Source organism: Octopus sinensis, linkage group LG16 (genome assembly GCF_006345805.1).
Source record: "Octopus sinensis linkage group LG16, ASM634580v1, whole genome shotgun sequence".
Lineage (NCBI taxonomy): Eukaryota > Metazoa > Mollusca > Cephalopoda > Octopoda > Octopodidae > Octopus > Octopus sinensis.
In genome coordinates this window covers 25,106,373-25,119,447 of record NC_043012.1, presented here as the reverse complement: position 1 = coordinate 25,119,447, position 13,075 = coordinate 25,106,373, and the positions used below count along the sequence as shown (strand labels likewise).

Sequence of the window (13,075 nt, the reverse complement as noted above, 5' to 3'; positions counted from 1 at the left end):
ACGGACGAAATGCTGCTAAGAATTTTGACCGGCGCGCTAACAATTTTGCCAGCTCGCCGCCTTTCACCACCTTAATAATCCTTTCTATTATAGGCATAAGGCCTGAAATTTAGGGGAAGGGCGTGTGTCGATTACATTATTTCACTGGTACTTATCTTATTGACCCCGAAAGGAAAAAAGGCAAAGACGACCTCGGCGGAATCTGAATTCAGAACGTAGCGACGAGCGAAATACCTATTTCTTTACTACCCACAAGGGGCTAAACACAGATGAGACAAACAAGGACAGACAGACAGATTAAGCTGATTATATCGACCCCAGTGTTTTACTGGTACTTAATTTATCGACCCCGAAAGGATGAAAGGCAAAGTCGACCTCGGCGGAATTTGAACTCAGAACGTAACGGCAGATGAAATACGGCTACGCATTTCGCCCGGCGTGCTAACGATTCTGCCAGCTCGCCGCATTTCACAGCCTTAACCAGAACAACAACAAGTAAAGAACAATCACAATAATATCTATAATGAGATGCATGCATCATATATATGATTTGATTAAAACTGCGCACAGTCTAATCGAAGTAAATCACTTCAAATTAGACATATCTAAGATACATCTTACCGTTCATTCTTACCATTCCGCTATGCAATTGCTAATCCGCCCACTCTTAATCAATATTGCTAATCCATCAACATTTTCAACCTGCCACACCAGCAACAATGCTCTACATTGTTTCTACTTCATTAAATTTCTGTATTCTCCTAGAACCTTATTTAATTCAGTCCCCGAATGATCCTCTTGAATAATGTTAACCGCACGTAAGACTTCGCTGTGAGCAACTAACTAATTACCAACGTAGAATTTTAAGAGACGCTACACAGTTGGAATAAAAGAGTTTCATGAGTATATGCGACCTTCCACGAAAACGCATGCAAATATATCTATGAGTGTATGTGTGTGCGTGTGAGTATGTAGGCGTGTGTTTGAACGTTTGCGTGTATGTATTACTCTTTTACTCTTTTACTTGTTTCAGTCATTTGACTGCGGCCATGCTGGAGCACCGCTTTTAGTCGAGCAAATCGACCCCCGGGACTTATTCTTTGTAAGCCTAGTACTTATTCTATCGGTCTCTTTTGCCGAACCGCTAAGTGACGGGGACGTAAACACACCAGCATCGGTTGTCAAGCAATGCTAGGGGGACAAACACAGACACACAAACATATACACACACACTTATATATATATACATATATAGGAGAGGCTTCTTTCAGTTTCCGTCTACCAAATCCACTCACAAGGCATTGGTCGGTCCGGGGCTATAGCAGAAGACACTTGCCCAAGATGCCACGCAGTGGGACTGAACCCGGAACCATGTGGTTGGTTAGCAAGCTACTTACCACACAGCCACTCCTATATACATAATTTAAAATGAGGGTGAGAAATTAGATATCAATTTAATTAACATCAGTTGGAGATAGCAACATGTATTTCCCAAATATTCGCTACGTCAACTCGTGAGCGTTTTTTAGCTTTAAACGTACCGCTCCCTTTAAAGAGAAAACTATCGTAAACAATAAAAAAAGCAAATATATAAAAGCATTATTAGTGTTAAAAGCAGTAATAATGAAGTGGTGAGCAAGACTTCTACCTAAACAGTTATAATATGAAATATTTGAATAAAAGAAGGCTTCCATCCACGTTACGCTGGTTTAATATATTGGCATCTTGGGCAAGTGTCTTCTGCTATAGCCCCGGGCCGACCAATGCCTTGTGAGTGGATTTGGTAGACGGAAACTGAAAGAAGCCCGTCGTATATATGTATATATATATATGCATATGTGTGTGTTTGTGTGTCTGTGTTTGTCCCCCTAGCATTGCTTGACAACCGATGCTTGTGTGTTTACGTCCCCGTCACTTAGCGGTTCGGCAAAAAGAGACCGATAGAAAGAGTACTGGACTTACAAAAAGAATAAGTCCCGGGGTCGAGTTGCTCGACTAAAGGCGGTGCTCCAGCATGGCCGCAGTCAAATGACTGAAACAAGTAAAAGAGTAAAGAGAGATATCTCTTCAATAAATATATTGTAAATATCAAATATTATTATGCAAGAAAATGGAGAGATTTAATGGATAAAAGTAATTTATTAGCAGTTTGATATTGCATACAGTTCTTTCAATTCATACTCCATACAAATTACAAAACACGTATATTCTTTTATTCTTTTATATGTTTCAGTCATTTGACTGCAGCCACGCTGGAGCACAGCGTTTAGTCCAACAGATAAACCCCAGTACTTATACTTCGTAAGCCTAGTATTTATACAATCGGTCTCTTCTGCTGAACCGCTATGTTCCGGGGACGTAAGCACGCCAACATCGGTAGTCGAGCGATGGTGGGGGGACAAACACAAACACACAAACATATACAAACATATATATACGACGCGCTTCTTTCAGTTTCCGTCTACGAAGTCCACTCACAGGGCTTCGGAGCACTTGAGGCTATAGTAGAAGACACTTGTCCAAGGCGTATTGGGGCTGAACCCGGAACCCTGTGGTTGGCGACCGAGTTACTAAGCACAACGCCACACCTGAGCATGTATACATATATATATATATATATATATTACGGAGATGTAATTGCATAGCGAGTGACTTGATCTGAGATCGTGTGCTGGATCGAAAACAATTGCATGCGTGGAAGTGTTTTATAAGCCATTTCAGAAACACACAACACCGTTAGATTCAACTTTCAACATTTAAATTTAATTTGTCAAAATATTTTCGCCGCGCTTTGAGAGACCGCGACCTGTTCACTGACAAAACTTCGTGCTGCACGAAGTTTTGTCAGTGAACAGGTCGCTATCTCAAAAGCGAGAAAATATTTTTGACAAATTTAATTTAATTGTTGTTGTATATATATATATATATATAATATATATATATATATATATATTTCTTTAATATCCAGAAGGGGCTAAACATAGAGGGGACAAACAAGGACAGACAAAGTGATTAAGTCGTTTACATCGAAACCAGTGCGTAACTGGCACTTATTTAATCGACCAAAAGCAACCTATAGGATAAGTACTAGGCTGGCAAAGAATAAGTGGTGGGGTCAATTGGCTCGACTAAAGGCGGTGCTACAGCATGGCCGAGGTTAAAATGACTGAAACAAGTAAAATAATAAAAGAATATATATATATATATATAGAGAGAGAGAGTGAGAGTGGAGAGAGAGACAAGTATATATATATATATAGTTGAAATTTACAGAAAAACAAATGAGGACGATAGGTTTATAAACAACAAGTAGGTGTATTAGTTTGACACTTGGGAAGGTGAGAAAGTTTTTTAGGTTTCGAGCCTACGCTCTTCAACAGAAAGGAAAGGAGAAAATAAATAGGGAGACTAAGAACTTGTGGCTGTAGAGGTCAATCATAGCAGCATAAATATATATATATATATATTATATATATTAATATATATATATATATATATATAATATATATATACATATATTATATATATTATATATATATATATAACACATACAATATGTACATATATATATATATATATATATATATATATATATTATATATATATATATATACATATTATATATATTATATAATATATATATTATATACACATACAATATGTACATATATATTATATATATATATATATCTATTATATACTATATATATATACATATACATACCATATATATATATATTATGTATATATATATATGTATATATATATGTATATATATATATATATATAATATATATATATATATATAATATATATATATATAATATATATTATATATATGATTATTTATGTATGTACATATATGTTGGTTATACGTTTGCTATTGTGACTGTGATACTGTGACTATGAAAATAACATATTTCTAAGTCTACATTGCTTCACTTTCAATAGAGTGTTTTGTGTGTTTTTTGGTTTTTTTTATAATTAAGGAATTTCAGTTACCAACTTCATACAAATTAGTGCACACCAATTCAGTTCTACCCGTATTTTTGTATTCTGTAAACATACATTGCAACAAATCTCCCTGAGGTCAGAATTTCTGTAATCGATCTCCGAAGTGCTGAGACTAGTCAAGGCAATTTCAATTTGGTTGTCACAGAGAGAAAAATCTAGTAATCAAACAATTGAATCTTCTTTCTATAGCACGACCAATAATTTGCTTTACTAAAACATTTGCATGCGCGTACACACACGTACACACACACACACACACAAACACACACACACACACATAAACACACACACACACACACACACACACACACACACACACACACACACTCGCACATACTCACGCATATCTCTAACTTAACTAAATTGATTTGTACTTATTTCTGACACCTAGATAAATTGGTAAATGGATTTTTCTCTGAGTCCAAAACATTTTATTTACAACCGTTTAATGACAGCTAGATTAACTGATATGTGGAGTAATGGCCGAGACAGAAACATATTGATCTAATAGATTTTTCTGACTTCTAGATAGAATAACTGACAAGCTGTGATCTGAGACAGAACCACGTTGACCACATTGTATTATTGTCAGCTAGGTGAATTGACTCGTTGAATATGACCTGAGACAGAACCACAGAGCGCAAGTACATATTTCTAGTACCTAGGTAATCTAACTGGTGCACCGTGCTCAGTGAGAGGACCACCTCGAACTGGGTCCTGCTTTTAATATCTAAAGAACGAAGTGAATATAGATAAAGGATAGGGAACTACCTACAGTCTGGTTGAACTGATAATTCGTAAAAGACATGTTCTCCAATCTCTTAATCAGCTTAGCTATTCATTTATGTATGGATTTATATCTAGACGTCGGTAAAATCGAAGATAAAAAGTGAACGAACGAGCAAGAGACGGACGGATAGATGTAGAAAGAGAGCGAGATGGGGTGGGATTTATAATTATTGAACAAGTAAATCTTAGCCTTCGTAAGAAGAAAAAAGCGAATGAAATGCTAATACAGCTTGCGCTGACCTTTGATTTATATAATTCTACTCGAGACCTTTCAGTATCATTTTAAAGCTGGTGGAAGCGGGGTATGATTTAATGGTGTATGACCATAACAATATTGAAAGCGCATGGCTAAGTGGTTAGAGCGTCGGGCTCGCAATCATAAAGCAGGAGTTCGATTCCCGGGTCGGGCTGTGTGTTGTGTACTTGAGCAAGACACTTTTTTTCACGTTGCTCCAGTTCACTGATCTGTAGAAATGAGTTGTGACGTCACTGGTGCCAACTTGTCTCAGCCTTTGCCTTTCCCTTGGATAACACCAGTAGCGTAGAGAGGGGAGTCTGGTACGCATGTGTAACTATAGTGGTCTTCTATAAACACCGCCTTGAAGAATTTTCAGTCGAATGAATCGATCCCAGACTAAACATTTCAGTTAAGCCTGGTACTTATTCTATCATTCGCTTTTGCCGAAACGTTAAGTTACGGAGACGCAAACACATTACCACCTTCGTGTGTGTATATATATATATATATATATATATATATATATACGGGATTCTTTCAGTTTCCGTCGACCAAATCCTTTCACAAGGCTTTGATCGGCCTGAGGCTATAGTAGCAGACACTCGCCCAAGATGCCACGCAGTGAGACTGAACCCGGAACCATGGGGTTGAGAAGCAAACTCCTTACTACGCAGCCATGCCTACACCTGATTCAAATCTTTGGTTTGTCATAAATTCCCCGATACTTTCATCTCTAAAATGGCAAAACGCAATAAGAATGCATCTTCATATCTTTTTACTTGTTTTATTAATTGGATTGAGGCCATACTAGGGCACTGCCTTGAACCTAAAAGAATGTATGTAAAGGAGATATAATATATATATATATTCTTTCCTTTTTTATCCCTTTATTTTCTTTGTTTACTTTCTATTTATTTCCCCCCTTTTTCTCTCTGTCTTTTTTCGCCTTTTTCTCCATCACATGACTTTGTAAATGAACAATCTCGTATGTTTATTGTAATGGCCTGCCAATGTATACAGTGCATTTCTCTGTCCAATGTGTCAGGAAGGCACTCGGCAAGAAATAGAAACAGAATTGAAAGATGATAACGAAAATAATAATAATAATGATAATGATAATAATAATAATATAATAATAATAATAATAATAATAATAATAATAATAATAATAATAATAAAAATATAGAATGGATTGAGGTAACTCCTCTTGAAGATATAGAGTCAAAATTAAGAGTGCCATTGTTATCTATTGAACGATATTTCTACAATCTCTGTGTCTTCAACTGGTTCAAAAAATACATTTATCAATCTACTTCGTTTTGTTTAACAACAACAACAACAACAACAAGGATAATAATAATTATTTCTACTATAAGCACAAGGCCTGGAATTTGGGGAAGAGGACTAGTCGATTACATCACCCCTAGTGTTTCACTAATATTTATTTAATCGACCCCGAAAGGATGAAAGGCAAAGTCAACCTCGGTGGAATATGAACTGAGAACGTAGCGGCGGACGAAATACCACAGAGCATTTCTCCCAGCGTGCTAACGTTTCTGCCAGCTCGCCGCCTTAATGGTAATAATAATAATAATAATAATAATAATAATAATAATAATAATAATAATAATAATAATGATGATGATGATAATAATAATAATAATAATAATAATAATAATAATAATAATAATAAGAAGAAGAAGAAGAAGAAGAAGAAGAAGAAGAAGAAGAATATCACTTGACGTACTCTTAGTTAACCAAATTTTTTTTAATCTTAGCTTTTAGGATAAAAATATCACGTATATCGAGGAAACAATACATCTTGATAATTCCATAGAAGTAGGTAGCAACATCTTTTTCTGTTAGGTTAAAGCAATTTTTCGACTTTATCTTTTCTATATATGTGTGTGTATGTGTGTGTGCGAGTGCGTGTGTATGTGTGTGTATGGATGGATGGATGGATAAATGGACGGATGGATGTTTCAGTGTTCACATGTGGAAGAATAACCAACTGTTTTTAGTTGTTTAGTTTTTAGTTGTTTGTTTTAGTTTTAGAAGCAATAGTACATTTGTAGTGTGATGCAAATATTTTGCAGCGTTGCAATGCAGATGAAAGATATTTAGGAATAAGATATGCACGCGCGTAAGCAATAGGTTTTTTTTTACTGTCTTTTGGGGGAATTTTCTTTTTTTTCTTTGTCACTTGGTTTCATTTATTTCTCCTATTTTATAAGATAACAGAATTTTCTGAATACTTGAATCAACACAAAAATTGATTTGCGCCAAACTAAACTATAGATTAAAAAAAAAACAATGAACATCATCATATTGAGAGCATATTTTTGGTAAAAATAGACCTTTTTTATTACTAAAGGAATATTTGTGCTCCTCTTTTACTTGTTTCAGTCATTTGGTTGCGGCCATGCTGGAGCACCGCCTTTAGTCGAGCAAATCGACCCCAGGACTTATTCTTTGGAAGCCTAGTACTATACGTCTCTTTTGTCGAACCGCTCGGTTACGGGGACATAAACACACCACCATCGGTTGTCAAGCGATGTTGGGGGGGGGACAAACACAGACACAAATATATATATATACATATATACGACGGGCTTCTTTCAGTTTCCCTCTACCAGATCCACTCACAAGGCTTTAATCGACCCGAGTCTATAGTACAAGACACTTGCCCAAGGTGTCACACAGTGGGATTGAACCCAGAACCATTTGGTTTGTGAGCAAGCTACTTACCACACGGCCAATGTATATATACATACAAATATGGACTAGTGGTTAGGGTATTGCACTCATGATCGCTAGGTTGTGCGTTCGCTTTCCGAACCAAGCATTGCGTTGTTTTCTTGAACGAAACCGTAATTTCACGTTGTTCCAGGCCATTCAAGTGTAAATGGGAAACCTTGCGACGAAGTAGCCTTCCGGTCAGGGGTAATGTTGGCCCAGTCACCCAGCCAGCGGAGGGGCATCGTTCCAGAGCAAAAACGATAAAAAGTGCATTGTGACCAGTGATGTGTAAAATCATCAAATAGTCCGGTCGATCAGGTGATCACGTGATATATATATATAATTACATGCACACACTCAAATGTACCCGACATACATATACACACCTATGCATTAACATGTGTGATATGTATATATATGGTCATTTTCAAAATTATTCATACCCTTGTTAATTTTTGTTATTTTTTATTTTTATGATGAAATGAATGCATTTTGTCAAGTTTTTTTTATTAGTTACAAGTGACTAACAAGTGACCAGAACCACAACAATACACAATTCAAGAAATTCTTCACTTCAATGGTTCTTTATGGATTTTCAAAAACTGCCATGTTCAAAACTATTCATATTCTAAGTTTACTGAGTCCAACATATTCCTTTAATAGTCAATAGCATTGTTTTTTTTATGACTGCTTCTAGACAATTCTTTTACGTCTCCACAAGCTCCCATGGCGAAGACTCGAGCTGGGTCAGGTTGGTCGGTTTTCTAGCCATCGCTCTGGTTTTCAAATCTCACCACACGTTCTTGATCGGATTCAGGTCAAGATTGACTCGGCCATTCTAGGACGTTGACATCATTGTCCTTGAACCATTTCTTCACTACTTTGAGGATATGATTCTCGGTAGATTCCTTCACGTTTTCATCAAGGGTCCTGATGTACTCCTCCTAGCTAACGATTCCTTGGACCTTGACAACGTTCCCTGTGTCACTGGAAGACAAGCATCCCCATAGCATTAGGTTCCCACCACCAGGCTTGACGGTGGGAACAGTGTACTTCGGTTTGTATGTTTCTCCTTTCTTCCTCCAGACGTATTCAGCACCCATATCGTCAAATAACTCCAACATGCTCTCATCAGACCATAGGATGGTTGACCAAAAACTGAGATCTTGCTTCAGATGACATCGAGCAAAGGCCAGGTGAGCCTCCAGATGATTCTTCCTGTACATCGGCGTCTTCCGAGGCTTAAGTCCATGGAGACCTTCTCTGTGCAAGATTCACTTAATGGTGGACTGTGGCTCCTTTATCGCTGCCAAGTCCAGCGTTTCAATTAGGGCCTTGATTGTGGTCTGGCAATTGTTGTTGACATCTCGGCAGATTTTCCTGGCAAGTTTGGTAGACAACTTACGTTTCCTGCCACTCCCACTAAGGTTTTGAACAGTGTTGAACTTTTTGTGCTTGTTGATTATGCTCTGGGCGGTTGCCACAGGGACATCATACTGCTTTGAAATGACCTTGTAACCCTTTCCTTCACTGTGGGCACGCACAAGACGTTGACGTAGGTCCTTATTTAGCTCCTTCTTGGCGATGATGATCAGAAACTGAGACTGGCCAGAACGCTTTTTTTCTATTTATACGCTAGTTATACTCTTCTGCAATTAACTATAGGACAAAGACTATCATATTCAAAGGAAGTGAAAATAGAGGAATGAATAATTCTGAACATGTGCAAAAAAGAACTTTAGGCTATATCTATTTCTATGCAAATTAAGTTTACCCAACTCCTATGTGGCTTTGTGCATAGACAAAAGATACAAAGGAAGTACCAATATAGAAGCTTTTACAAATCAAGAATCTAAAAAAGGATTTTGCTTTCGATGGGGTATGAATAATTTTGAGGACGACTGTACATATATGGACTGCAGTGACGATGGGGCAGCGCTTTGAAAGGTTTACTTAAACATATCAAGCCCAGTACCCACTTATATTTGAAAGCCTGCTACTTATTCTACCGGTTTCTTTGCAGAACTGTTAATGCACGGGGAAGTAAGCAAACCAACATCGGTTGCCAGAAACCCAATGACACATACGCACTCACTCACATGTATGTATGTGTGTCTGCCTGTGTGCTTACACTAGGTGTGTGTGTGTGTGTGTATATATATATATATACATATACAGAGAGCGAGAGAGAGAGAGAGAGAGCGAGAGAGAGAGCGAGAGAGAGAGAAACAGAGAGGGAGAGAGAGTGGGGGTGCTTGAAGTGGTGTACAGATATTGTATATTGATAGGAAGGAGACGGCCAGAATTTTGGATAAAACTTTTCGTTCGTTTAACCAAACTCTTCAAGATAGTAAAACATAGTTTCTTCATTTTATGTAAATACACACTCACACACACACACATGTATATATATATATATATATATATATATATATATATATATATATATATATATATATATACATATATATGTATGTGCATATGTATGAATGTATGTCATTATTCAGTTTTATTTCAAGATTTCTTACCAACAGATCTAACCTATGTATGTATGTATGTATGTATGTATATGCGTGTGTGTTGTAGTAGTAGTAGTAGTAGTAGCAGCAGTAGCAGCAGCAGCAGCAGCAGCAGCAGCAGTAGTAGTAGTAGTAGTAGTAGTAGTAGTAGTAGTAGTAGTAGTAGTAGAAACTACTTGGTCAAGTTATCTATCGGAATGTACATATACGATGTGGTGCTGAAAAGTTCCAGGCTTTGAGTAAAATAAAATACAGCACGATAAGTTAATCCCGACTTTATTCAGCAAATTCCTCTCTCATGTTACACACTTATTGCAGTAAAAAGCACTCGGAAAGTTGGACCTGCAACTGGGCCTCTGTAGCAGCGATCACTTCCGAATCGTAGAGAAATTTTGTTCCCGTGAAATGTTTCTTCGTTTGTGGAAAGAGCTGACGTTCGGATGGAACCAAGTCAGGAAAGTAAGATGGGTAGTCTATAAACTCGAAGCCAAAGTTGCGTATTTTTCTGTCGGGTGTCATGTGCTGTATTTGCTGGTACATTGCTTGCAAAAACAGGACACCACGGCACAGCTTTTCAGGCGTTTCTCCTCCAAAGTTTCACGCAGTTCATCCAACTGAGATATGTAGTATTTTAAGTTGAAGATGGGAACATTTGGTAGACATCTTATGAAGAGCATTACATCTTTGTCTCAGAGCACTGAAGCCAGAAAATTTTCAGCTGACTTGTGGGTTCGAAACTTCTGTGGAGTCACTCCACTGATTGCTGCTTGTGTCATGATGAAGCCAAGTGTCATGCATGGTAACAAAACGAGCCATAAAATCAGCATCTCCCGCTGCGAACCGGTCCAAAATCGTCTTTGATATTGTTACTGATGCGCTTCTGATATGCGTTCAGGTATGTCGGCAGCCATTTTGTGGAAAGCTTTCTCATATACAGAATGTTGTGGATGAGAAACCTGACGTCCTTGAGAACTATGACGTGCACAGCGTCGGCTTTGTTCTCTGTGGTCGCGGAATTTAATTGAGGTTCATCTGTGACCTCGAAATGACCAGTCCGAAACCCTGACACTCTGGAGTAAGACGGGTAGCCATCCTTCAAGGCTTTGTTCATCTCACCATGGAAGTCCGCCGCTCTTTTACCGTGGAAAAACAGGAACTTTATAAATGCTCGTGCTTCAAGTTCACCCAAATCAGCCGTAGGATCAGGAATCATGCGGTAAGTCTTCAGAAAAGAGGAAGATATATTATATACGATTAGGATTTGTGCGTATCTTCTCCTAAATAGTTGCCAGACCTGCCCTGTAAACATAACAGATCAAATCTTTCGTGATATCCTTAAAGCACCACCCCATATACATCTATGTATGTGAGTGATTGTACATATATATGTCTCCGCATTTGACAAACACAAGCAACACACAGCAATAAAACAGAACATCATCCTGGTCCCCTTAGGCTCAAGTAATAGTAAGCTCCATCAGATCTTGCTTCTTAAATAGGCGTGTCACGATCCCTAACGTAATTCTAATTATAAACCCTAAAACCTTAGAGAAAGTGTAACATCACCAACAATATCCTTGACCCTAGGACCGATCTATCAGTACCAGAATTGGTCTTTGGTTTAAAAATGCAGAAGGGGTCACATCTGAATCTTAATAACGCATAATACGTCATTTGACAGGCTAACATAATGAATATTCTGTCTCCGTTGCAGAAGGTGGCTTTTGCACGAGGATCAATTAATCAAAAGGGTTTACATTACGTGGGTAAGACTAAAAGATTAGATTTACCCTTCGTTAGGGCCCTTGAACTTAATGATTTCCTCTATAATTATTAAAGTGGATTACTCAACGACGAAATTTTGACAGTGTGTTCTCTCTCTCTTCTTTCTCTCTCTTTCTCTCTCTCTCTCTCTCTATATATATATATATATATATATATTTTACTTTGATCCCATCTCTCTTTCCCTCTCTCTCTGTCTCTGGCTCTTTCTGCCTGTCTGCCTGTATCTATTTCTTTCTCTCTCACCGTTCCTCTCTCTCCCTCACCTTCCCTCTGTTTCTCTCTCCTCTTCACTCTCTCTCTCTCTCTCTCTCTCTTTCTTACTTTGATCATCTCTCTCCTTCCTTTCCTCTCTAGCTCTGCCTGTCTTTGCTTGCATCTCTATTTATTTCACTCTCTCTCTCTCACTCTCTCTCTGTCTCCGCCCCTCCTCTCTCTCTCTCTCTCTCTTTCTCTCTCTAACTTACTTGACAGATGATTGATGTGCGTAATTTCAGTTTGGCGGGTGAATAATAAGAAAATGGATATCACATCTCATTAAAAGAATAGATATCCGTTGTAAACAAAGATGTGAGTGTAAATGAAGGAAACTGAGCCAGGAAGTTCACAAAGTATTAACTGTGAAGGCAATTAGTAAATTCCAGCGTAGATTTCACTTGAAAATGGTCGCCATTATAGAAACATGTATCAGGGTCATTACACACGTTACTCTTTCTCCTTATTCTTTTATATTGGACTGAAGAGTGGTGAGTCGATGGTTAGGGGCTGGGTAATGAACAAGGCAAGACAGAATAAATAGTGGATACGATGGATGTTCGTAACTTTCGTGATGAAAGTTGAAAGGAAAATAACTGTTGTTGTTATTGATGATGTTAATGGTTTTATTGTTATTGTTGCTGTTCTTTTTGTTGTTTTGTTGTAGCACGGAGGAATGGCTGCGTGGCTAAGAAGATTGCTTTGTATTTGTTCGTGGTCCTGGCTTTAATCCAAATCA

At 37.7% G+C, this 13,075-nt stretch overlaps 1 protein-coding gene across 1 annotated transcript; it reads right to left on the bottom strand.

The window, feature by feature from the left end:
* Positions 1-11,119: 11,119 nt before the first annotated feature.
* LOC115220622 lies at positions 11,120-11,512 on the bottom strand. The gene has a single exon (XM_029790768.1). The coding sequence runs from the start codon at positions 11,510-11,512 to the stop codon at positions 11,120-11,122; it is 393 nt and encodes a 130-aa protein (XP_029646628.1).
* Positions 11,513-13,075: the final 1,563 nt, after the last annotated feature.